This window comes from Microchirus variegatus (genome assembly GCF_963457635.1).
Source record: "Microchirus variegatus genome assembly, chromosome: 2".
Lineage (NCBI taxonomy): Eukaryota > Metazoa > Chordata > Actinopteri > Pleuronectiformes > Soleidae > Microchirus > Microchirus variegatus.
Window position 1 is genome coordinate 34,797,591 of NC_139803.1, and position 26,366 is coordinate 34,823,956.

General features: G+C 41.8%; 2 protein-coding genes across 2 annotated transcripts; one reads left to right on the plus strand and one right to left on the minus strand.

The window, feature by feature from the left end:
* Nucleotides 1-5,175: 5,175 nt before the first annotated feature.
* Nucleotides 5,176-6,522, plus strand: tmem179ab (transmembrane protein 179a-B; the record flags this gene model as incomplete). The annotated part of the gene is made up of 4 exons (XM_083906863.1): nt 5,176-5,576; nt 5,942-6,079; nt 6,181-6,259; nt 6,340-6,522. The coding sequence occupies 4 exons, from the start codon at nt 5,176-5,178 to the stop codon at nt 6,520-6,522; spliced, it is 801 nt and encodes a 266-aa protein (XP_083762989.1).
* Nucleotides 6,523-7,378: 856 nt separating this feature from the next.
* Nucleotides 7,379-21,448, minus strand: cUnh14orf180 (chromosome Un C14orf180 homolog; the record flags this gene model as incomplete). The annotated part of the gene is made up of 11 exons (XM_083906873.1): nt 7,379-8,898; nt 9,802-9,934; nt 10,032-10,195; nt 12,743-12,851; nt 12,965-12,995; nt 14,438-14,558; nt 15,962-16,048; nt 19,946-19,994; nt 20,551-20,790; nt 20,906-21,015; nt 21,427-21,448. 11 exons carry the CDS (start codon nt 21,446-21,448, stop codon nt 8,693-8,695), a joined length of 1,272 nt encoding a protein of 423 aa, XP_083762999.1. The 3' UTR covers nt 7,379-8,692.
* Nucleotides 21,449-26,366: the final 4,918 nt, after the last annotated feature.

Sequence of the window (26,366 nt, forward strand, 5' to 3'; positions counted from 1 at the left end):
CCTGATTTTTCCTTATATTGAATAGTGCAAAGCGATCTTTTTATCACTGGTTGATAAAGGTGACCAGTCAGACCGCTTTCTAGAAGAGGAACTTCACCAAGTGGGACGTAATCTCTTTGCTAAATTGAGCTTCACTCATTCATTCAATCTGCCCTGTTGTTTGCAGACTGACCTCCATCACAGCCTACAGTCAGAGGGGACCCTCAGAGAGAGACTCTGAGGGTCTTAAAAGGCTGCGAGGAGAGGGAGAATTCTCAGATATGAGTTCCCTTAACCTTGCCACAGCAGTCACTCATCCATTAAACAACCTGCTCTCCCCTCCCTCGACCACATTTCTACGGGAGGTGTACACTCAGCAGACCCGCCCTCCATCTGCCACGTCGTGCTGATCACCACTGGGCCTTAGGGAGCTGCTACGGCCTATTGCTCCACACTGATGCCCCAACCTTGTCACAAGGGTTAAAGACGTATAACACTGGCGCAGTGTTGCATAAAATTAAAAGAATGGTTTCAAATTGGCAAGTTTCCTGTTGTAGATCAGTTAATCTCAATAGGAAACACTCTGATTTTGTTGATTGCACAGTTCTCTTGTATGAAGGCAGCCATGTTTCTACAGTCTGAAGAAGACAAAACAGATGGCAAAGAGCTATTTCTTTCTCCTGACACAAGCTATTTCATCAAAAGGAGGATCAAATCCACACTGGTCACTAGGGGTCACTATTGTCCCAGTTCAGATGCTTGACAGCGTCTCGGATTTGGATGATCTCATTTCTGGTCCCTGAGGATTTTTGCTCCATCACAGCCCAGCAGGTGCCCTCTTTACTCCCCTTCATCCCTTGTTCTCCTGTCCTCTAGCATAATCATCACCGCCTCTGAGATCTCCACCCCACAATGATGTCATTCTCCAGCATGAAGGCGGATTTGAATCAACTGTATTGTGTCTTGACACGAAGAGCCACATGTGTGTAGCCTTTATTCATTTGCCATGACAACAGCGTAGTCCTCCTTTTTTTCTTTTTATGCCACTAATTTTACTGCTTTCATGCTCGTTGACCAGGACATTACACTGCTAAGCATCGTAGTCACTGCCAGGATGTGGTAGCAGCTAATTGTTTTACTGAGGTTTCATTAGATAATTGTTTAATTGGGACACAGACACCTAATTATTTTGCTCACAATTGGGGACCATATGGATCCTGGCAGGTGAAACACAATTAAGCCATGTTAATTTATGATGATTGTACCGCGAGCCTGAGTATTTTACACTGTACAAACAGTGTGTGCCGAGTTTGCTTGTACACTGAATGTTTGGAGTGATGGCATTACATTAATTATCCTACAAACTCAGAGTTAGTGTGTGTTTCCAGAGGAGCTGTTAGTGTTATCTAATTGTTCATTCAGGCCAAAAGTGACACTGTGCAGGATTTGCTTAATTGGCAGATAGAGGGATATTAACGAGTATACGTGTGAAAATGAGTTTAAGACAAACCCTTAATTGCTGATAAAACTATCATCCGTTCAGTTCCAGGATGATAGTAAAACCAGGATATTAAACATCGTTATTAGAGCAAAGAATGAATTTTGATCTCGTCCCAAACGACCTCGTGTGCTATGATAGTTTATGCTGATTATTGCTGTGGCACAGTTATAGATGAGATATTCACACTGTGGTTGGAAATAAAGTCATCGCTCACAAAGAGATCAAGTCCACTTAAAAAGATATCACGGGATGAAATATCACAGGCATTTCCAGTCTTTATGAAAATACCAATATTTGCACAGCGAGTACATATAGCGTCGGGTTGATGTTGCTTGTTTAGACGTTCACAATTCAAGAGGAGATGAATGGCCTCTATTAGGAGCATTTAATCAGTGGCTGGCCCAGTGCTCCCAGTCTCCTGCGCCCCCTGGGGAAAGATTAATGGGTACAGGATATTTCATCGGCTCCTCCACATCACTGCCGAGAATAAAGAGGCTGTAATTGTGTCTGTTTTGATGTTGTTTTGTGTCACAGGCAGACAAAGAGGAGCCTGCAGGTTGGTGTTTGGGGAAATAACACGATTCCAGGAGAGGAAAGAGAGCACGATGCATCTGTTACGTGAAGAGATAACGTGAACATTTCCTTTGATTGTGAATATCTGATGTCTTACACCAAAAAAGACCTGGGTTGTGACCTAGTTTGGGCCTTTTATTTGCGGTGTTTTCTCTCCAGTTTCCTCCTACAATCATGCAGAGATTAATTTGACACCTCCGTTGACCCCAAGTTGGCCCTGCGATGTCCAAGGTGCGCCCCTGCCTTTTGCTCTGTGTCAGATGGGATTGGCTCCATCGGCCCCCATGACCCTTAAGTGGAGGATAAAGTGGTATAAAATGGATGAATGAATGATCACAACAAAGACTTTCCCCCTTTGATGTGGTCTGTCTCTTCTTCTTCCTCATCAATCGTCTGGTCAGATTATCCCGTCAACACTCGCTGACACAGTCCTGCCACACCCTTGTTCTTCCACTGTAACACACAAACACTTAATATCTCAGGAATTATTAATGAAACCGCAATTATTGCTGATTAAAACATGAGTATTTCGTTATAACTCATTACATGATGTGATTTTTACGTAGACCCTGGTGAGCGTTACAAGACTGTGGGTCCAAATGCACGACCTTGAAAATTATTCTGCACTTAAAATTCTTCACTGGCTCTTGAAAAAGGATGTTTGTTTTGCTGCCATTGCATCTCATGAAAATTAGATGACCTCCCAGTGCTTTCTGCCGCCCATCGCTCCCCCATATTTGCTCAGAGCTTAGCGACTGCATTTGGGTTAGCATCCTCCTCCTCCCTCCCTCCCACTGTGGCTTGTTCTTGGGGTGAATAACTCAACACATAATTTCAGCTTGACACACTTCTTGCTCAGGGTCTCCCCTGGGTGGCCAGTTCACGAGCCCACACATGCTGTATTATTTGAAAGTGGGGTTTGAAGTTCTGTGTGGACGTGCATCTGTAATCTGCTGTTTGTGTAAAAGCAAATGTCTGATGGAGTTGTTAGGCCCTTTTTTTTCCCTGTGACCTTGTGGGCGTGGCAGCACCTCTGATATCTACTGTACTTCTGAAACAGCATAACAGAAACAACACAGTGATTTATGACAGGAAATTAGAAGATGGATGAATGAATGTCAACTTCTAGGTCAGGACCACACACACACACACACACACACACACACACACACACACACACACACACACACACACACACACACACACACACACACACACACACACACACACACACACACACACACACACACACACACACACAGTCTGTCCCATGACTTTACCTGAGATTACATTGACTTACATTCGTTTTTTTGTCCCATAAGGAATACAAGTCCCCAATAATGCCACACACACATGCACGCACGCACGCACGCACGCACACGCACACACACACACGCACACACACAGTACTACAATAACTCAAGCTAATCTGAGAGCTGATAACATCATGGAAACCCACAGAGCACAGTGGTGTAAAATGAGCCATAAATCATGTTCCAGGGAGAGGACGCAAAATACTGCAGCTTATATGATGGATACAAATAACAGTCGAACGCCTGGAAAGAATTCATATCAATTCTTGTCGTTATGTTGCAGGGATATGTCCCAGGCAGGAAAACAGCAGGATTATTAATATCCTCTGACCTAAAACGATTCTTTAAAGCAGCTGTTTCACTTACTAGACCTTTCCTGTTCTGTTTGTTTTTTTTGGTTTTTTTTAAATGAAGCATGATTCAGTGCTCACATTCTGCTGCAGCCGCCTGAATCTGTAGATTGTGTGGAGACAATGAGCACAGAGGTAAATGGGATTCAAAGGGAGCTTCCAGTAAGTGCATGCAGTGTTGTGGCAGCAGCGGCGGCTGCAGCAGCAGGTGCCATGCCCACTGGAGGGCACTATGGGCAGCATAAAGGCAGAGTGGTTGAGGTGGCAGTGGTGAGGCCACCTTGGCCAGCTCACCAGATGGGCTCAGTGAAGCGTATATCAAATGGCTGTGACAGCTACCTGCCCTTCCTTAAGGTCTGTCACCATCTATAAACAAACCATTACTCTAATACAGGAGTATAATATGCTGTGTGTGTGTACACCTGCATGTTTTTGTTACCTTTTTAGGACCTGGTATAAACACAGGCCTTAGTCCTCAAATCAGGATTAGCCGTTAACTGGTTAGATTAAAGTTACAATGACTCTTTTTTGGCATAAACACTGACTTTGTCAGGACCAGATAGTCCTCATGGAGAACAAAACCTGGTCTTTATCTTCAAATCAATTTTGTTTGTATAAAGCGTTTGTATAACTTTTTGTAATAACCTTTTAACAAGAAGAAGTCTCTGATAGAACCAGACTCAAAGGTGTGCGGCAATCTGCCTCAACCGGTTGGGGTGAAAGGAAAAATTGGGGGAGGTGATTATATGATTTGAATGATAATAATAATAATAACAGCCTCGAAACTGGATCTGGATCCTTCAGCCTGCAAGATGAGGAGAGAGAGAGAGAGAGAGAGAGAGAGAGAGAGAGAGAGAGAGAGAGAGAGAGAGAGAGAGAGAGAGAGAGGACATAAAGGAAAGACAAGGTTAATGACATATAATGAAATTATAAACTCTATCTATCTATCTATCTATCTATCTATCTATCTATCTATCTATCTATCTATCTATCTATCTATCTATCTATCTATCCCTAGTATATTTGATTTCTGATAATAAAGCCTGAATGTCTCATTTATTCTCATTGGATTAGGCATAGGCCGCAATGTTTTAGGAAGGTTGGATAAAAGTAAGGTTAGGGGAACGTTCTGGGAAACTTTAGAGAACGTTCTCTAAACGTTGTATGAAGGTTGTGACAAAGTAACTTTCTGGGAACCAAATTGCAACCACAAAACTAATGTGGAAAGAGGAACATTAGTGAAAACGTTCAGTGTCAAACACAGGAGAACCTTCAGGTAACACTCCCAGAACGTTCTGGGTACCAAAAATTGGTAGCTGGGAATGCTGAAATTTTTTCTAGGAAATGTGCATGCAATAATGCACAAAACATTTAAAATATGTCCATTCAATGAAAAACTATAGCTGGAAATATTGAATGCTGATTTTCTGCCTGCTCATTCGTTTGCAGCAGAGCGCAGATGCTGCTCCTGCGCTCATCACTGCCTCCACTGCGCAGCCGCACTTTCTCCAGGACGCAGGGAGCTGACGAGGGAGGCACAGGGAACGAAGGAACAAAAATGGCCCTCGACAATTTAATTTTCGCCCAGTGCATCCTTTATTTTCTCGCCTTTGTTTTCGGGTTCATCGCCGTGGTGCCTCTGTCGGAGAACACTGAGGACTTCGGTGGCAAATGCCTGCTCTTCACGCGCGGCATGTGGCAAAACGAGAACATCACAGTGTCGAAGCAGCGCTTCATCGTGGAGGAGTGGGGACCCGAGTCCTCCTGCAGCTTCATCACTTTTGTCGGGATAGCGTCCCTCATCCTGTCCGCAGTGCAGGCGTGGAGGCTGCTCTTCTTCCTGTGCAAAGGACACGACGAGTGAGTCACTGAATTGCAGCACCGTGCACGTCCGTGATAAGCACAGTAGCACAGGCCAGAGCACTCACATTTAGCAGCTCGACATAAAGGTGTTTTATTATGAAATAACAGACACTAATGAGAGAGAAACTCCTGTAAAATCGACCTCTTGTTATCACCTTGCTCCTGTGTAAAGATGGAGGGCACACACTTGGGTTAGATTTTGTGACATCACTCCAGACTGTGTCAGCATTTCTTGCACCATTTATCAGAGAAAGGTAGATAAAACTGTGCCGTGCCGCCACGTTTCCAGGACATTAATAATGATGTCAGTGCTAAGTACAGATGAGACTACTTTTTTTTTTCTTGCCCCCTTTTGCATGCAGCTCCATCTTCAACGCTTTCCTCAACCTGGTGATCAGCTCTCTGGTGGTGTTCACCGTCTTCCTGTCCAGCACCATCGTCAGCGTGGGTTTCAACCTGTGGTGCGACGCCGTCACCGAGGGCGGGACCATGCCCAGCAGGTGAAAGAGCAACACATGGACCTGGAACATGTCAGAGAACGTCATCATACGTACAAGCGATCTGGTTCTCATAAATGTCTTGTGTTCTGTTTTGTCTTTAGCTGCGAGGACCTGCAGGACACAGATCTAGAACTTGGTCTGGACAACTCTGCTTTTTATGACCAGTTTGCTATAGCTCAGGTGGGTTTAGTTTGTCATTTAATGACACGTGATTCTCAGTGAATGTGTATTCATGATCGCCCTATGTCTCTCTTTCTCAGTTTGGCCTGTGGGCCGCTTGGCTCACCTGGCTCGGCATCGCGGTCATCGCCTTCCTGAAAGTCTACCACAACTACAGACAAGAGGACCTGCTGGACAGCCTGATCCACGAGCGGGACTTGCTGCTCGGCCGCTCCTCGCACAGCAGCAGCAGCAGCCACGACCTCAAAACCGGCCTGCTCTAGAAAACCAGAGAACGCAGAGACACGTGCCGTCATTCACACGAACCATACAGTCCTCTGCCTGTCATTGAAACACCAGTGTATTTAGACAATCACAATCAATTGGCTTCTGCTCCCATTGAGTCAGTCAAGTATTATAATAATAATAATTTAATGGAAACATACACCCTTGCTTCTTCTTAATTCTATTTAGCAACAGAGTATTAATGACTTGGACAGAATATCTGATGGATCATGTCGTCTTTGTGAAACTCCTGCATGGACATACTGCATGACACTATAATAGGTCGGTCTTTAGATGTAACGGCGAGTCCTTTTTCGTTTTATACGCCAATAAATGTGCTTCCCTCTGGGTAGGATGCGCCCTGAAGTCTCGCATGCTACAGCAAAGTGAAATGATGTGTGCTTCTGCAGTGTCCATCAACCGTTTCACAAGGGTGGTATTTAAAAAAAACAAAAAAAAATTGTAGTACAGAAAATTAATGTACCAAAAAACACAATTCAATCTTGTGCCACATATGTGCAACACTTGCCTTACATGTTTTATACGCTACAAACCAATATACTTTCCATTTCTGTGCACAAATAGGTGCACAAATGTACCCGCATGCATCTCGCTCTCCCTCATGTGGGTCACGTCTGCTCAGGGGTTTCAGTGAACCTGTGTGAAAGTAGCTTCATTATTTCAAGGTCACAGGAAAGAAAAGCAAGTGGCCTTCCGGACACTGATAGGCAACGGCAGTTTTATTCAAAGCAATTGGAAAAATAAAAGCGGCAGGAGCTAAGAAAAGCCTCCGTAAAAAGGCACTTCTTTCAAAGTGACCGTAAATGTTTGACTGAGTTAGATGTGCACATAGAGGACATATGAGTACACTTTAGTATTGTTTTATTGCCAATGACAGTGCAGAGTTGAGAGGATTTCTTTCTAGGCATAAATAACCTCATATTGCTTTGACATTTAAATGTGAAAGCAAACACCTTACTTGATGAGTTCCTTATACAAGTATATACACATACAGTACATATATATATATGTATATAAACATTTTAGAGGAAAACGGTGTGTTATTGCTTATAATGAGAGGTCTGTGGGATGTGCATCATTGTGCCCTTTGATCCCTATGATCCATTTCTGTGTGGCTGTTTTTCATTTGATTTTTAACTGCGTTTCATTTATAAACAATACAAACAATAATCACTCAGTATGTGTGAGTCTGTCCTGTTTCTGTTTGGCCTCAAAAAAGAGTAAAAGAGCTTAATATAAGGAATGCATCCCTTCATTTTTAAAATGCAAATATTCCCATCCAACCGTAGCACGCGAGACGAACGTTTCGACATTGCAATCAAAACCTGACTATGGTGGGTTTTTAAATAGAAACGTAGCAGGTAAAAAAAACGTATTAAAAAAAATATTATAATCCTTAAAAGTTTTGACATTTTGTTAGATGCAGATATACAGTTTAGAAGAATAAATAGCATTTTAGTTTAAAGGGGAATCAAGCAGCTATAAGGAGAAACATGGTCAAAAAGCAGTAGCATTCATTCTGGTTGAATATATTCTCTTTGATTATATAATGTTCTTCTGTGGAGTTTCTCCTCAGTGCAACTGACAGATAAACATATGATGTATAGAAAAAAAGGTATTTTATAGTATGTCAGACATTCAAACTGTGAAGTGATGCAGCCCTGACGACAGAGCTGTTTCCAAACCTCTCTACATTCATTTATGTGCACATACAAGGCTGACTACTGTGACAGACCAGGTTATATTGATCCATACGTACACATTCCCACCTCTGTGTAGTATCAGATATACACATGTACCGTAATTATATACATAATTGCATTCCATGGAAACATTCAACCACAACAATAGACTGTGATAGGACCTGGAAAAGAAGAAAAATCACATTGTTATGGTGATTACGTGAGCATTATGTGATTGCAAATGTGCAAAAATGTCATTATAAATTAATTTGGGAGTGGTAAACTTACCACCTTAATACATTTATATACAAAAAAATACATGGAAGCTACATATTTCTGGGATCATACATTTTCCTTGTTTTTTTGTTTTTTTTAAATCATAGACAGTTTTCAGTGAGGTGTTTGTGGACCTGGAGGTTGAAACAAGGAAAGAAGGCTCCATGTCTCCACCTGTGGTCAGTCTCAGTCACTGCATGGTCAGCCATATCCAGCAGCCCCACAGCAGCTGTTTCATATGCAGCAGGTAGACGACCAACGCGGCCTCCAGCTCCTCGCAGGCTCGCTGCGGACGCCGGCGGTCTGTGCAGTACATGGCCACGCCCAGGAAGGACATCAGCAGGAAGAGGCAGGTGAAGAGGACGAGGTGAGGGCGGGACGCTGTCGTCTCGTAGGCTGCACAAAAAGAAAAACAGCAACAGGTTTGGTTTGTGAATGAGGATCTGATGTGTCTTTTGCAGAGGTCGTGACTTGAGTAGAAGCAAAGGCTGGTGATGTGATTTGAAGCAGTGAAGTGGAGACCTGTCACACAAACCTGTGCTTTCCATGTCCCACACGTGATTAGAACTCCAGCTCGCGTGGCAGTGAAACACAAAGTGACATTCAACTCCTAATTTGTACCCAAACCTTGAACCTCAATCAATTTCCTTGCTGCGTTTCCATGCCTAATTAGTATTAAAAAGTGCAGTGTGTTTTAATTTCCTCATGCAAATGAACTGAACACTTCCAGATTATTAGACTTACCACCTAAGCAGTCACAGTATGGGATTTCTGTGAAGCCGACAGAGGAGAGGGCCGGTCAGTCAACAACAAGAGGCTAACGCCGATGTACAGCTGCTACATTCCAGCTGATGTGCCCTCACAGACTCCACTATCTCTCTGGAACAGACTTCATGGTGCCTCATTTGCATGCATAATTAATCAGGAAGAGTAAATCACTTGCTCACGAGGCATTCCATTATTTTTTAAATAGTACAGAAATCCCCAAAGGGAAATAGTTTACGATGCAATGTCGGGTATGTTGTTGATATTTCGCGCTCATGCTCGCTGTTAAGTAGATATACAGCTCTGCTACATATGGGTTGAGGATCCCATTAAGATGGGATGGTACCATCCTTGTGGAAAAAGCCCTAAACAATAACAACTACATTAATACGCTGCCTTATCAGTGCATTCCCATTTACATGCTTCTGAATCACTGGACTCGTTTGTGTGAGTTGCTGAAGAACCCAAGGGCAGTGGTTTTTCTTCTCTGCTTGTACAAACGCATCTGAACAGCAACCCTGAATGTTCCCTCACCGTGCACTGTCGTCTCTGGCTCTCTGAATCGAACCCTGCGCTCGCTTCTCCGCCTGTGGTTCGGCTCTGTGTCTGTGCCGCAGCTGGGGCTTGGCCTCTTTAGGATGGAGGTGGGGACTTTACAGTTGGTTACCTACATTTACACACACACAGTGGATTCACGAGGAAATGTTAAGAGCAGCAAATACACTGGAGAGATGTATGGATCTGCAGCTGTTGGTTGTCTTTACCTTAGGTTTGGGTGTGTCCTCCTGTTGGTGGTGGGTGTCCTTTCTGTGACGGACCTCCGACTGTTTCTCCCAGTGGGAGTGAGGAAGACAGTTGACGGTGCCTTTGATGGATTCTGCGGCGGCGAAGCGTTTGGACAGTGCCGACACACACTGACCCAGGGAGTCTAGTGAGAGAACCATGACACCGCACACGGCACATGTGAGAGTCGCACTTTCACACAGTCTGCAGCTCGCTCAAAAGACAAACAGTGAGTTGAAGTTAAACAAACAAATATGCAAATATGAAGGGAGAAGACACCAGTGTTGACTCTGTCAGAGCCAGATAGACTGAGGTTCATGTTACAAAGGCTGGTAGATAGAGAGAGTTTGTTCCTCTGTATCTTTGCACTACAAAAGCTGGTCAGATATTCACTACATACCCTACCATTCAAATGTTTGGGGTCACCTAGACAATTTTTTTGTGTTTTCCATTAAATGTCACACTTTTATTCATTAAAAGAGTTGCAAAATGAATAGAAAATATAGTCAATACATTGACAAGATTAGAAATAATGATTTTTATTCAAAATATTCATTTTGCCCTTTCGTCAAAGAACCAGCAAAACTGTGTTCAGCTGTTCTAACATTATTGCACAAGGGTTTTCAAGGGTTTTCTCATCATCCAATAGCCTTCAAACGCGATAACACAATGTACCATTAGAACACTGGAGAGAAACGGGCCTCTATACACCTATGTACATGTTCCATTAAAAACCAGACGTTTGCAGCTAGAATAGTCATTTACCACATTAAGTGTATTTCTGATTCATTTAATGTTATATTCATTGGAAAAAAGTAAACTATAAGGACATTTCTCAGTGACCCCAAACTTTTAAACAGTAGTGTGCACATAATTATGTTGGTAATTTATCACTTTTCCTATAAAATACAGAAGACGCACCATGTCTTGCTTGAATGATCAATGATTGAATTGAATGATAAATCAATGTATTACTATTTTTTGGATAATTAAAACCAGATTATAAGACACATGCACAGAGACTGAAAAACACTTTCATGTGTTTTAATATATTTCCAAATATTCTCATTCAAAGCCACACATTTATTTGTGGGCAAAGGGCATGTTAAAGGTATATCAGGGACCAAAAACAGTAATCTGTTGGTAAACGATGTGGTTCAAAGAGCATTCCTCTGTGTACAAAACAAAGTCACATGTCGCATGCATCGATCTGCAGCAACGACGACACAACCACTCTGTGACACTCCCCTTTTTACACCATTTCACCAAAAAACAAGTCAATCTTTGTCTTATCATATACTGCATACGGCTGTCTTCATGCAGGCTGCTCATGTTCTGCACCACTGCCCCTGGAAGCTGCATCAACAACAAGGCTGGGTTTTCTTCGTACTGCGTTACACAGCAGTGTCAATAAAAATGCAAAGTTCAGAGCCAGACACAGTGGTGCTCTCCTCTTCATGCAAAACAAGCAACAACATGTGCTGTACAACAGGTCACCGCCCTCAAACGTCCACGACACTTTAGCTTTTTGCTCTGCATGAAGTCACATCGTCATAGTTTAAAGGCTCACCCATATAAATAATATATAATCTCTTTAAAACATAGGTGATAACTTGAGCTGAAACAATTAATTAATCGATTTCATGGACCAAACGATTAATCTTGAAAATAAATGACGAAAATAATCGTTAGTGGCAGCTCTAGTGATGACTTCATTGTGACGTTATAGGTCGAGTGTGTTTTAGGAGGGGTTATTAGCGTATTTGGAATGTATTACCCAAAAGTATGTTTTGCATAAGTGAATAATTTAGCTTTAATAAAAAAATGTTTTGTAGCCTTAGAATAAGCCTTGCTTTATGGAGGCTGCCTGAGAGCACAGCATTTCATTCTTTGAAGTTGAAGCTTGCTACTCAAACAAAGAACAGCTTTGCCCTCGTAAACATGATGCATAAATCTTGGATCTTTAAATAAATTGGATAGCTTATTTTAACTGAAGTATCTGAACAAATAAATCACAGCGTAGTGGCCTTTTTTAATTACACAACAGAAGCTACAGCAGGACACCATTTTACCTCCTGTTTGCTCATGATGCAGCCAGAGAGCACACTTTTTAAAGCCTTTTAAAGAGGAAGCTTACACAAATAACAACAACAAATTACACAAATAAAGATGGACAATATCCTTCCTAATATGCAAGGGCCACCGTAGATCCCTGATGAACTTGGGACCAGGAGAACACTCTCATCAGGGGTGTCAAACTCATTTAATTCAGGGGCCACATACAAATGCAATTTGATCTCAAGTGGGCCAGAGCAGTTAAATAATAGCATAATAACCTATAAACAACAAGATCTCCAAATGTTTCTCTTTGTTTTACAGTTAACTAAGCATCTTTTTACAAAACACATGAATAACCGGATATAAGATGGAAAATAAGTGCAATTTCAACAACATTAACATATAAACATTAAGTCACAGGTATCTGGAACTGAAAAGTATAATATATCACATTATGATTGGACTCACAAATTCATCCTGTTTGACACCCCTGCTCTACAGTCTCACCATTTGGTGTCACTAATTATTACATACTAGAACTTAAATCTGTGTCTTTTGTAGTAATGTTGAATTTCTCAATTAGTAGCTGTCAGTGGCATCTTCAGAATTCTCCCACCTCCCCCATTGAATTTACCTGAATATTCAGTCTTGCCAATCTCAGCGTAGACGGTGGCCATAAGCTCCAGGCTCCTGGCAGTAACTGGGTGGTCATTACCAAAGGCCCTCTGGTGGATCTTTGTGGCCTGCAAAGATGCAGAGATGTGTGAATTCCAGGCCTACACCGGAGTGTCATAAAAATGTTTCATGTGCAGTAAAAATCTGGAGAGGGAGCGGAAAAAGAATGATGTTTACATACCTTACCGCTATATTCCAGAGCAAGGTGAGGCCTGAGAGGAAAAAAGGCACCGTTAAAACCAATTCTTTTTGTATTCTTTTTTATATTCCAGATGGATGACTGAATTATCAGATTACTTATCTGCATAATCTTTATCCATCTGAAAACATAAATACAGTGAAGACTGTCTCTGTCTACTGTCCAGGGTGAATTACAGAGCGCATGGTGCTTACAGGTTGGTTTACCCGCACACGTGTGGATCCGTCACTCCTCTGCTAAGTCTTAAACTAGGTTAACGTGATTGTTGAGAGTTTGCCAGCTGTTTCACTCATATCTGACCTGTGGCGCCAGACACAAGGACATTTATCACCCTCACACACAGTCACGTGTGTGTCTGTTGATGTAGAGCAAGCTCTGTTTAGTGTGACAGATGTCAGCTTTGCTGTTCCAAACCCACACTTCCTTTCAATTAGTCATGGCCAGGTGTCAGGTTTGCACTGCTTTAAGGGAGGTTCTCAAGGGACATGTGATCTGAAAAAAATACAGAAAAAGCCCTTCACCATACCCAAAGGATTTCCTAAGACATAATTGAAAGATTCAGGAAGTCTTGCCACATCCTGTCTGCAGCAAATACAAACTAGGGCTGAAGCTCAGCGTGGAGGGAGGTTTTCTACAGCCTTTATAGTCTGCAGGATGTCTAGAAGGTGAGTTTATGAAATCTTAAAGAAAAGATCAAACAGCAGAATCATATTTGACACTAGAATCAATAATCATATACCCCCCCTATGTTAATAAAACCCTCTGTGGAGCAAACCTCCACCACCCCCTCCCTCAACTTGGTTAAATGACCCAATCCCAACAATGACAACAAAGAAACCTAAAATAGGTGCATGCTAAGGCCTAACAAAGTGCCCCTGCAACAGGAGACAGCAGATCCAGTTAAGGTGTTCCTCCTGAAACACTTACGTAGAGTGTGGTGTCTCTTTTCTCCACATCTATGGAGAAATTCAACTCTGGTTCAAAGGAGTTGGATTTTTTCTAGTTAGGACATTTTCCATTCCAGGAAGGTGAATATGTCGCACGTCTATGACCGAAAGCGAAAACATTTTGTGATGAACAGCAGCGTCGTTGGCTGTAGTTCCACATAGTTTACACAGAATTCATTCCTAAGAACAAAACGTTACACAAACCTAGCGTAAAAATATGTATCTCAGTAAATTATTTCCTGATTACAAACTGATGGGTTTTCCCCCTTATAAACAAATTAACTAGTTATCTGCTTGCGCAATAAAACTGATACAAAAAAAACCCCCATCATGCTCTTTGCTTTGTGACACATGAAAACAATCACATGAGTTCTGGGAAATGAGGAAAGTTCAACAATTAGATATATCATCATTCAGCATTTCAACAGTATCTATAATATGTTTTGCATAGGTAATAACTCTTCTAACTCCACAACAGAAGCTACAGTAAGACACAATTTTTACCTACTGTTTGCTCATGATGCAGAGCTGAGCCAGCCGTTCGAGGTGCTGAGCTTGGGAGGCCTGCTCCGAAAGCTCCTCTGGAGTCGTCCATCCTGTGGAGCCAAGCGTAGCCTCCTCCTGAGGCCCTGTTATACAAACACAGGGCATGGAATCACACTGAGCCCACCAGCAAAACTCAACTCAGTCTATTAATCTATCCCTTTCTCAGCTTGAAAGAAATACTGATCAAAAATCCTGAGCATTTGGCTGTTAGCCTGTCCAGGACTGCTGCAGACTTTAAAGCCTGAACAGCAGAGTAGAGTCAACTGAGGACTGGAGACGAGAGAGCAGAGATAAGGGCAGGAGGGAGAAGATAAGGGAGTCAGACAACACACACTAGCCACGCCCACTGGAACACAGAGACATGCAGGCACGCACACAGCAACAAACATCAAACACGGCGTGTGCTGTCCAAAACGAGCTCAATCTATACACCATTCATGGAACAAAAGAGGTGGAATTGCAATCCATGCCTGACAAAGTGCAAATAAATCAGTGGATTAGATATGTTTGCATTACAAAAACCACACGATGACAACTGTGTTCACTGACAGTGGAGACATGGAGGGTAAAGGTGCTCTTGCAAATGCACTGGGCAGCGAAAGGAAGCTTGGAAACTGCAGTTACAGAGCCAGCTCTGCCCCCTGGAGAAGTCCAGCATTCAATCTGGAGTGAGTGCTGAATCAGGGGCCTCAGCATTCTACAGTGACACACAGCTCCTAATGACATTGTGCAAAGTGTGGCCATTTGTCTTGTTACTTTACCTGTCCCCAACCTCTGCTGTGCCCCCACGCTACACCGCACTGCTGCCTCAGCAGCAGACAGGAGAGGAAGAGACAGACGTCTGCAGCCGCAGAGGCAGCAGTCGGTGATGAATGAGCGGCATCGCTGTGAATGCTCATTCAAAGCTTAAAGATGGACTCGGATAAAGTGGGACTTCACTTTATATCTGCTAAATGACTTAAAAAGAATAGATGTGATGTTATTTTGTGGTTAGGTTGTAGTTGCAGGACATGCACCTGTATGTGACTTATACAATACATTCCACATAATAAGGAATCATGGTGCTTTCATGGTGTTTTCATGAAAGGAATCAATCTATGGATCAAACATAACATTTAAAAATTCAGCTAAAACCAGTAGGAAATACAATGAAATGTGTTACATTTGAATAGCTTGCATATCAACAAATGGATTTTGGTTTTTCCATTTGAAGTTTTGTAACTTATTTACTTGTTTTATTTTGTGTTTATTGTTGTACATTTGTTTCATATACTATGTAAATTGATGACCTGGGATAAAAGGTCAGAGTAAATAAGATTCTTCTTCTTTTCAATGAAGACTTTTTTTTATTTGTGAATGAAATGAAATAAATAAACTAAACTACATGTTTATGTATAGACCAAAATGGATTACTTACTTTAAGCAATATCAACATTCCACATGGACCCAAACACATTCATTGGAACATTATAAATAAAGAGCTTGCCTGTACTGCCGTGCACGGCCGTGAGCTCGATCAATGCCACCTCGTAGAACATCTTTTCAGCCTGGATGAACTGGAGGGCCTTCCCATCTGTTTAAATGGGTGAAGGATCGGCTCATTTGTCAACAGGATTAGTCAGTCGTTAATGTCAAAAACAGCCACGTTGCCCAGCTCACACTCTTGACAGTGACCCCCATTGGGCAAACAGAGCGTGTGTCGTAATCCAAAGCAGAATGTCGGTCTGGATTTTGGAATGTAGACGTCGCCTGTGTGTGTCATTGTTTTTGTTGTTTTTGTGGTTCAATTGACGCCAAATCTCACGACACGCCTGATATTTCCATGATAGAATCATCTCCGTCCTGTTATGTCTGGTTTTATCTTTTTGTTTTCATGTTTTGCACAGCCTCGTCGCGGCAGATTAGAACCTTTCCATGAAAAGACTTTAGTCTATTTAAAGCGTCCTAAAAATAGGGCCTGTTTCGCGATGTCAAAAGCATTCTGCATACGCAATGTTGGTCCCGCTGGAAAATGACACTGAATTTAAAGACCATTGGGATGAAGAATGCTTTAAATAAACACGGCCCTTCCTTCATTTCAAAGTAAAGGACTTATTGTACTGTAGATATGAATATGATAATCTACATTATGAAAACCCACTATTTTTCTAATCCCTGATAATAACATATTATTGTAGACAATACGCACAAAAGTGTTCCAAATAAATCCTGGTGACGATTACAAATACATTAAACGTGTTCCCAGCTCCTCTGAGTCACCTGGCAGCATGAGAGGAGGTGAGTTGGACCATATGGGAGTAAAGATTAAGAACACAGCCTTCGTCAAAAGGTCAGAGCACTACATCTGCCTGCTATTCTTAGCCTCACTGGACCACAATAATGCGCCCAAGAGGAACCCACACACAGTTCTGTTCCACTCTACTCATCTACACACACATATACACACAAAAACAACCTCGCTCTACTGTAATTTGAAGCAATTACATCAACACTGTCATCTCCAAAAGTGCACGGAAATAATCCTAATCCTAGATATGACTTTATAGCAGTAGTGCTACAAATGCTACAAATTCATTTGATTCATTATTCACATATTAAATGTGATATGACAAACTTGATTCGCTCTTATGCTCTTATGAAAAGATTAAGTTTATTTTTCAAGGTCAGCATACTTTCCAAGAAACTATCACTAGGTATCAGTGAACACTCAGCAACTAGAAGAGCTTTTGGCTCTGAATAAAGGTCACTGTAGTGGTGAACTTGATTCCACTGAAAGTCTTCAGCTGTAGTAAGGTTACTGTACATTCCTGTCCATATGTATCCAAGCTTATCTAGGGTCAATGATGTATAGAAGTAACCCCTTGATGTCCCTCTTCCTATCATAGCCGTCAAAGATATCAAAGTGTCCATGGTCTCTTTTATCAAAAAGAATAAAAATAACAACAAAAGGGCCACAAAGCCACATTCCTTTCCTTGCAGGAATATTTAATCCAAGGCTTAAGGCTAACAGTTGACATATATGACAAATATATTGGCTGTTCACAAATCACACTGTAACAAGTAATCCAAACCAATCGCAAACTAAACTTAACTCCACACTGGCCCCTAATTGGGAGGCAGCAAGATACCAATTACTCAAAAAAAATAGCAAGGAGGAGCCTACAACATACACATATATGCCTAAACAGTAACCCCCCTCCCTGTATACACTTCAGTTTTATGAGTCCATTTCACGGACGAGACAGAGATTTTCGACGGGTCTCTCCAGGATGCTTGATTTTGTTTTGACCAACACCCTGCGAACAAGTCCCTTTGCATCTGGAATGGTTTGGATGACTTGACCCCAAGACCCATGAGTTTCTTGGTGCAGAGTTGTCAACGATCATTACTATATCTCCAGAACTCAGGTTAAGTTAATCCTGCCAGCTCTGATTTAAAACAAAACAAAAAAATCAAGCCTGTACAAGTCATGACAAGACCACTAACAACAACACATAGTGCGTTTTCTTTTGGCCTGGAACAAAGCCACTGTCACAAGTTTAAATGCGGATACTCTGTGTGTAAGAACTCAGCTTTGTTTACTAAGTTGTGGTTTTGGTTAGACCCAGAGGCGACACGCATGAGCCTCTGAAATGCAGCAGTTGTAAACACTCCTGTGAGACGGCGACAAAAGGTCCAACATCCTGATGACCCTTCACCTTCCCCCCCCGAGGGAGGCAGGACCATGGCAAAGCTCATGAGAAATGCTAACTGAAGGGAATGTTGGAAAACATTTCATGGAAAATGAGCCAATTTGATTATGCAAGAGCTACAGACAACAACTCTATAAAGGCCGTTTGTCCCATAATGATTGATCTTCGCAGACAAATATATTCTCTCTGGCTGTGACTACTATTTGTTTTGCGTCATGATGGTTTTAATGTCTAAAAAGCTGCAGTGCGTAACTTCTGTCGCCGTTTCTGTTCGGTCTTTGTGAACAGAAAAAGATTGTAACACTATTTTTATGCTGCGTCCTTCGTCTGAAAATGGATTCTGTCAATCAGACCTGACTGAGGAAGTGTTTGTGTGTATGCACCAGCAGCACAGGGGAGGGAGGGGAATAGAGCATTTACGGTAACACTTTAGATTAGGGAACACATATTCACCATTAAGGTGCTTACTAACATGCATATGAGTAGCATACTAGCCCTTTATTAGTAAATATTAAGCATGTAATAACACCTTATGCAGGAAAAATGTATTCATGTTAGAGGTATAATGATTATGTAGAATAAGGTGTTGATACTTGCTTAATGTTTACTAATAAAGGGCTAGTATGCTACTTACATTATCTTAGTAAGCACCTAGTTAATGGTGAATATGTGTTCCCTAATCTAAAGTGTTACTGCATTTACTTCTGGAACCTTTTGTGTGCAGCGGTCCTGTGTCGTCAGTCAAACCTCAACCTGTTTGCAGTCGTCTCGCTTTACTAGTGCAATGTTGCTGGAGGCATTCGTCTGTCTCAACAAAACAAATCACTTCCTGAGTGCAGTGCGGGCTCGTCACCAGGCGGCACTAGATCTGAACTCCACTATAGTGAGAGAAACACACACAGTCGCATGGAGCTGATTGGCTTAATCAGTAATGTGTGAACTCATTTGACAATGGCATGGATGGTTACACACTACACTTTTAAATCACTTTTTCTTTCAAATTTCAAACAATTCTGTGCCACTGCCTTACTACAGCGCTGTGACCTTACCCTACAAGTTAAAGCCACCATGCCACATTTGACACAACATGAAACCATTACTATTGATGATTTTCGACTGTATGTCAAAAGATTTAACCCTGTCATGGTAGACGACCCTCTTAAATAGCTACCGATTCATGGTGAGAGGGGCCGACTCTAGCTCAGATCAACAAATCGACCTATTTTGGAAAATGGACAGTGAGGTGATGGAGCCTCGCTGTGGTGGATAACATGAGCTGGCAAGTTAAGTGTTGGAGTGTCTCAGTAACGGGGGGAGAGGAGCCATGGACGTAATATATCCTGAAATGTAACACCTCTCCATTACCTCTGTTGCTGCTTTAGTTCATAGAGGCAGTGAATTGGTGATGCACCAGTGGCTAGTCAGTGCAGACGCAGGTTAATTAGTGCTCTGCCACTCTGTTGTGCAGAGATAAGAGCCTACAAATCCTCTTAAGAGACTGACACAGGAAGCTCGAGCAACACACAAAACATGTGGCATTCTGGGACAATAATGTGTTATTATGAACTTGTCAAAAGACATGCAGTCTTCCCGCTGGGTTTACACCGCTTTCTATAAAGGGTCTACATCCTCCATTGTGCAGAGAATTGGCAAAACCCACCTTAAATGACTGCATTAAGCTCATGGAAATTGATTTCTGGTTTTAGATTTAACGTTTGCGACAAAGTGAAAGTAAGATGGACAGACGTGCTGGTGAGCAGGGGCTGATCTCGCCTCACTGCGATAGTAAAGGATACAGTTCTTTTCTTGGATGAAGAGCTCTGCGATCTGGAAACACAGAAAAAAGACCAAGATTAGGCGTCATTTCAAACACGATTTATGTGTGTGTGAGAGAGAGATGTCACAGGCTGTCAAAACAAACATTCATCTGGTCAACGTTCCGGAATATAGGTTATGTTTTTCACACATACACAAACTATGAACATTTTGAAGTTGTTGTCTTTGAGGGACTGGCCTCATAAAGTAGCTCGGTATGTAATCTGCAGGGACTTTGGTCCGACTACACAGCAACAAAACATTAATCCCGAGACCTTACCACGGCCTACACAGAGTAACAAACAACAGCGTTTTAACAATAATGGAACATCTAGATGTTTATACTGAGACAGAGTCAACACGGAGACGCATTTGACATTGGTGTTAGACACATCAAGGTTGGACACATCCTGTGTGTTGAGGAGTGCGATGATTTGCGATGCCCTAAAGGAAAAGGGATGCAAATGTGTGTAAAACCATGGTACAGCAGATTCCATATGACATTGGTATACGTGTGCAAAACAAATAGCAAGAGTGTGTGTAAACACTCATATCTCGTCTGGCTCACCTGGTGTAGACAGTTGGGCAGAGAGGTGAAGTTCTGCACATGGGTCAGTCCCAGCAGGCAGCTAAGGAAGCAGTGCAGGGCGGCCTGGTACTCCCCCTGCTGCTGGAGCTGCTGTCCCAGCTCAAACAGGCCCTCCCTCCCCCTGTTCAGCATCCCCAGTCCCAGCCAGAACCAGCACTGCCTCCCATCAGCGCGCCGACCAGCTGAGGACAAACGCTTCCTCTTCTCGTCTCCACTCCACTTACACAGAAGCACACAGGAGTGACAGATTTAAAGAAACAAAAGAAAAACATGCAGCCAGTTACATAAACACAGGGAGAAAAAGATACCAGAGGATCAGAGGCTTTCTCTCAACCACCACGTATGTGCACTCTAAGTCAAGGACAGGTGGTAAGGAGCAGGGCTGAGGGAGCTCCAGCGACTCGCACAGAAAAGATCCATTCCCCCTCCCCTCCTTCTCCCAGGCTGCACCAGGAAAGGAGGACAGAGGAAGTCGGGAGAGTGTGGCAGAGTGAGTGGCAGAGCTGTGGACCAATCCCTGCTCTGCTCACATACACCACAGAGTGTGTTAACACATTAGGTCTCTCTCCACTCCTGGAACAGGAAACAGCAAGGATGTTTTGATGTTAAAAAGCAAACAGTGTGCACATGTTCTATCATGTACAATTAAATGTCATCCAGCATTTTGGGCCCAATCTTTCCTGATATGTTTTATTATTCACAGACCAGTGAATCATGTACATTTGTATTAAGTCCTGGAGCCCCATTTATGATTTATAAATGAGCACCTAAGATGAAAGCACCAACAAGAAAGGCAGAATAAGACAAGTGTGAGCATGAGAAACCAGGCTTTTGCAAATTCTCTGAAAAACAAACCTGACAGCTGACCTAAAAGCATGCTGATTATGGGACACTTTTGGAAAACACGGACAACAAATATTTATTCGCATAGGAGGAGTGCCCTCTGTGGATGTTTGCACTTCACACTCTGCTAATCAACATTAACGTGAGGCCATTGGGAGCCTGAAGGAAAAGCGAGAAGAGCAGACAGAGGAAATGTGGCCACAGCACAAGATGATCTAGAGCATGGTGAATGCGTCTTGACTTTGAGAGCAGCACTCCTCCCCCCACCCCCTTTGCTCCATTTGGACACAAGTGTAGTAGCTGGAGGAAATGAATGTGGCAACACAAAGCAAATGGGTAGAGTCAGTCTCCATTAATGCACCTAAGCTAAGCTAAATGGGAATTTAATGGTTGTGAACACCAGTGAGTGGAGGATCGGAGTATTAAACTCAGGGCTGCTGGGTCAGAGCCTGGGATCTGTGAGCAGTGCTCGTTTTGGACTAAACAGCATCTAGAGCAGCCGAGGGACTTGATTATGCTGATGCAGGGCCACATTATCTCCTCCACCCACAGGAGTAAGGGCACTGACAAGTCATAGTGCTCATTTTACTTGTGGTGAGTCAGACTGATGTGATTGCGTTGGAAGGACAAAGGCTGATTCTCAGTTTTAGGTCTTAATTGAAGAACAGCAGGCTCCGTCTCCTCGTTACGGGCTAGTCAGGCCGATCAGACACAGAAGTCGGCACTGGATGTGTTCTTGTCTTCATGTTAACAACATCTGACAACAACTATGGAACAGCGGGAAATCCACTCGTGCAAGACCATCGTCTTGTGTTCATATCACACTGTATAATGAAGCTTAATGTGAGATCTGATATGATGACATTATGACAATATGTAATAAATGAACAGCGCTTGACACATTTGGTTATGAGGAAGAGAGAGAGTTTTTACAAATGTGTTTGCTGTTTTGAAGTTGAGATGAAGAGTATTTTCAGTTTTTTTTGTAAGAAACAATTAATTATCAATCAATGACTATTTTGATCTATCTATTCATTATTCAAACAAGATTCTAATCTAATTTATCAAATCTAATCTCTTACAAAAAGCCTAATAACCTGTGAATTTACCCTTTTTTTTAGGTTTTTGCAATCAACCAGTGACAGAATGAATTAATGTTTGGGACTAATTTGATCTGTAAAATGTAAATCAACACAGAACACTAGTATTTAGAGGCCAATGGAGATATATTGTAATTGGTTTTGGTCAAATTGAATTAAAGAACTAACACATACAGATAACTAAACAACTATTTCATGGAAGACATTTTATAACTGATTGAAATAAATAAAACTATTTCCAGGATGGATCCTTGAGCAAAGTAGCTCACTAACATAACATTTATTAATGTTGTTAGTAAAATGTGTGTTTTCCAATAAGACAAATTCTAAATAACATTTGCATGTTGCCTGTAAAATATCCTCTTTTCTGGATTGACTTATTGGACTTGGTTGAACCAAACAGCTGTAGATCATTCGCTCACACCCTCCTGTTCACATAGTGGCCGACATTTTTGACAAAGATACTGACTGATGTACAATCTTCTGCAGTTTAACAACGGGAATCTACCTTTAGTTGGAATATTGATTGCCTGTCTTGTGGAGTCGGTAGACGAGTACATCAGTATGATCGGTAAACGCTGTTCGACAGACACCATTCCAAGGGAAGCCGAGATACCAGACTCATCTGAATGAATGGAACCTGCAACAGAATGCAAAGGAGACCAGATTATTTCACAGATCAGCTGCAGTACACCTCACTTGATTAAATTAGGATTACTGTGTTCTTCAATGAGATGGTGTGAGTATATCACAACATACCAAATCTGAAAGTGAACAACAAAACCCTGAATGTAACACTAACTTTCTGGTTGAAATAAATACTTTTTCCTCATTTATTCTGTAAAACCGCACATTTCTAGTCCACAGAAGATGACTCAGAGAACCATTTGTTAGAACAATGCATTTTGCATTGTCCAAGCGGTTTTGCAGAGGTACATCGCCTCTCTCATGTCCTCGTGCAATTTCCCTACACTGCGCATGGCCCTAAATCAGCATAAACTATTTATATTTCTTGCATCGTGCACATATACAGCCACTCAATGCAGTGTCCCTGTGGCCTAGAGGTTGTCTGGTATGGAACATTTCACTCTTGTGTGATTGACAGCGTGGCAACGATGTCCCTCGCTATAGCATCAAAGATGTGAGGAGAAATTCAAGTATTCTGCTTGGTACAAAACTCCATTGATATGCTGCAGGGCGGCTGCTACATACATACTGTATATGCTGATGTGGAAGTTTGTGGAGAACAGCACTCAATGTACAGCTCGCATCTGTGAAGATTCTTAGCTGTAGTTAACTGGACTTACTTAAGTTTGAATTGCAGTTTAAGTTTGTATAGTTTATAGTGTCCTGCCGGTGCCGCTGCAGCAGCAGCCTTCTCCAAGATTCAGGCTCCGTCAGTTTAATACGCTTGGACCTCACACCCGCAGCTACTGAGAAGGCAGTTTATGACCTCCATGTAATCAGCAGTAAATGCTGCCACCATCTGTCTCCTTTTACTCAATTATCTGACCCAGTGACTTTTACTGAACACTGTCCAAGTAAACAGAGTCATGCAAATCTCCCAGCTCATACTATGACACACCTATACCTCATCGCGCGCTGTTTATGATTTCTAAACTTTGTCATCCCAGTAGAAGTAAACACATTTTCTTTAATATAGAGAGAGTAAAAACACCTTACAGCCACCATAGATTCTGCACAATTACAGCTGAGGGAGTGCTTTAGTGTCATGTAATGCAGAATGCATGCTCAGCAAAATGTGAAGCTCGAGCTGCTTAAAGTTCTTGATGTGTTTGTCACAAATAATGTCTCTCACAGCATGATAAATTCAATTAATTAAGAAGAGCTTATTATGGGGAAGGCCGCAGCATGTACATCCTCTATGGTTCCATGATCTTATACTCCACTCTGGCACCCCCTAATGGACAATACGTGGACATGAGCATCCTGAGACACCGGTGCAAAATCAGGTACAATGATTTGTATGAACGACTTACTTTTTCCAGTAATCACAAATGAAACAAGACAGATTAAAATGTGACACAGTTGATAGGTTGTGACAGAAAATTAACATTAGAGTATTTAGTCTGGGTCGATTGATGCTGATATGTCAAATCAATTTGAGTCATATAGTGACAAATCATGCACTTGAAGCCTGGATATGAGGCTGACACTCTGTTTGTCTTTATACATGGATGGTATTAGAACATCCTGTTAATATGCCGCAAGAATCTCTCTGAATTAATTAGCGAATAACTAAAAAAATAAGTAAATATCACCAGAGAGAGGTCATTGATGTTATTATGTCCTTGTAGGCAGACACATGGAAATATTGTAATAATATTATAATAATAATGAATTAGCACTATCTATTACAGATTTAAACACACTTATTCTGAAGCTCCTTTCCTATTGTTCTCTGCTCTAATCCTCTGCTTTTGGCTGAGTCATTTTAAATCTTTATGAGCCCTAATGGCAGAGGACACTGAGTCGCTGATTACTGATTCTGAAGAAAGATATCCTAATGTATCCCTTATCATAACACATCCTTTGATAGACTTCACACTCATAATGCACACAGGATCATTATCAGAAAGATTATTTTTTTCTATCGCTCAATAGGGAGGGGAGATCACAAGGAAACCAAATCATTTAATTCACCACATTTGTCTCGCTAACAATCTGCTCAGTTAAAATCCAAGATCCAAATGTTTTGACCACACACGGTGTTCACCTTACATGAGGTTGCCATGCCAACTGCTATCAGTCTAGTCAAGTGGAGCAGGTCACTGGGTTAATGTCACAAAGGAATTCAAAATGGACCATGCACGTGTCAACTGTCAGTAAAGTAGGCCTCACAGGCCGCGGTGCTGCTCATCATTTCATCATTTCATGCGTAACTCATGCAGGTGTGTGTATGTGTGTGTGTGTGTGGGTCACGACACCTAAACGACTGCATTTTAGAGAGGTTTAATCCCCTTCAGGGTGACTGACTGAGAAAATAACAAGGTTGAGACGCTTCCAACACAAAGGGCAGCTAGTGCTTCAGTGTGAGCCAAGGACAAATAAGCAGGCGAGGTGTATCCATCTGAATCTGAAGCAAAGGGACAGCAAAAACCACAGCAACCTCACCCGTTTTCAGTTTCCTCCACTAGGAGTCAAAACTGAGCCACAAAAAAACTACTGTGGCTACAACTGTGCCATACCACATTCAAGTGTGCACTGAATTTGTATTATGAAAAGTCTGATTATGTATTAGAAGTACAAACATGAGAAATGTGGACTGCATTTCAAAAGAAAAAGAACGTACAAAAAATCAAACTGGTAAACTGGAAAACTAGTTTCTGTTTTTATATTATTGGAGAAAAAAATTGCAATAGAATTTAGGGCTCAAAGTAAGAGGACACACATACTTGGTAACACTTTAGATTAGGGAACACATTAACCATTAACTAAGTGCTTAGTAACATATATAAGCGGCATACCCTTTATTAGTAATCAATAAGCATGTATTATTCCACCTCTACAGCATAAATTACTATTTTTCCTAGATATGGTGTTAATACCTGCTTAATATTTACTAATAAAGGGCTAGTATGCAAATTATATGCATGTTAATAAGCACCTAGTTAATGGTGAATATGTGTTGCCTAATCTAAAGTGTTACCCAATACTTTAGCTCAACACTGTCAACTTATTTGTAATAAAATACACTCAATATTGCATCTCACATACAAATGAATACAACAAAAATTATTCATAAATTATACTGAAACCCACATACAAGGCTAAAACCGAACAAAACAGCTGAAAAATGACACACGCACAGCTTCACCGCTGACAGAAAAG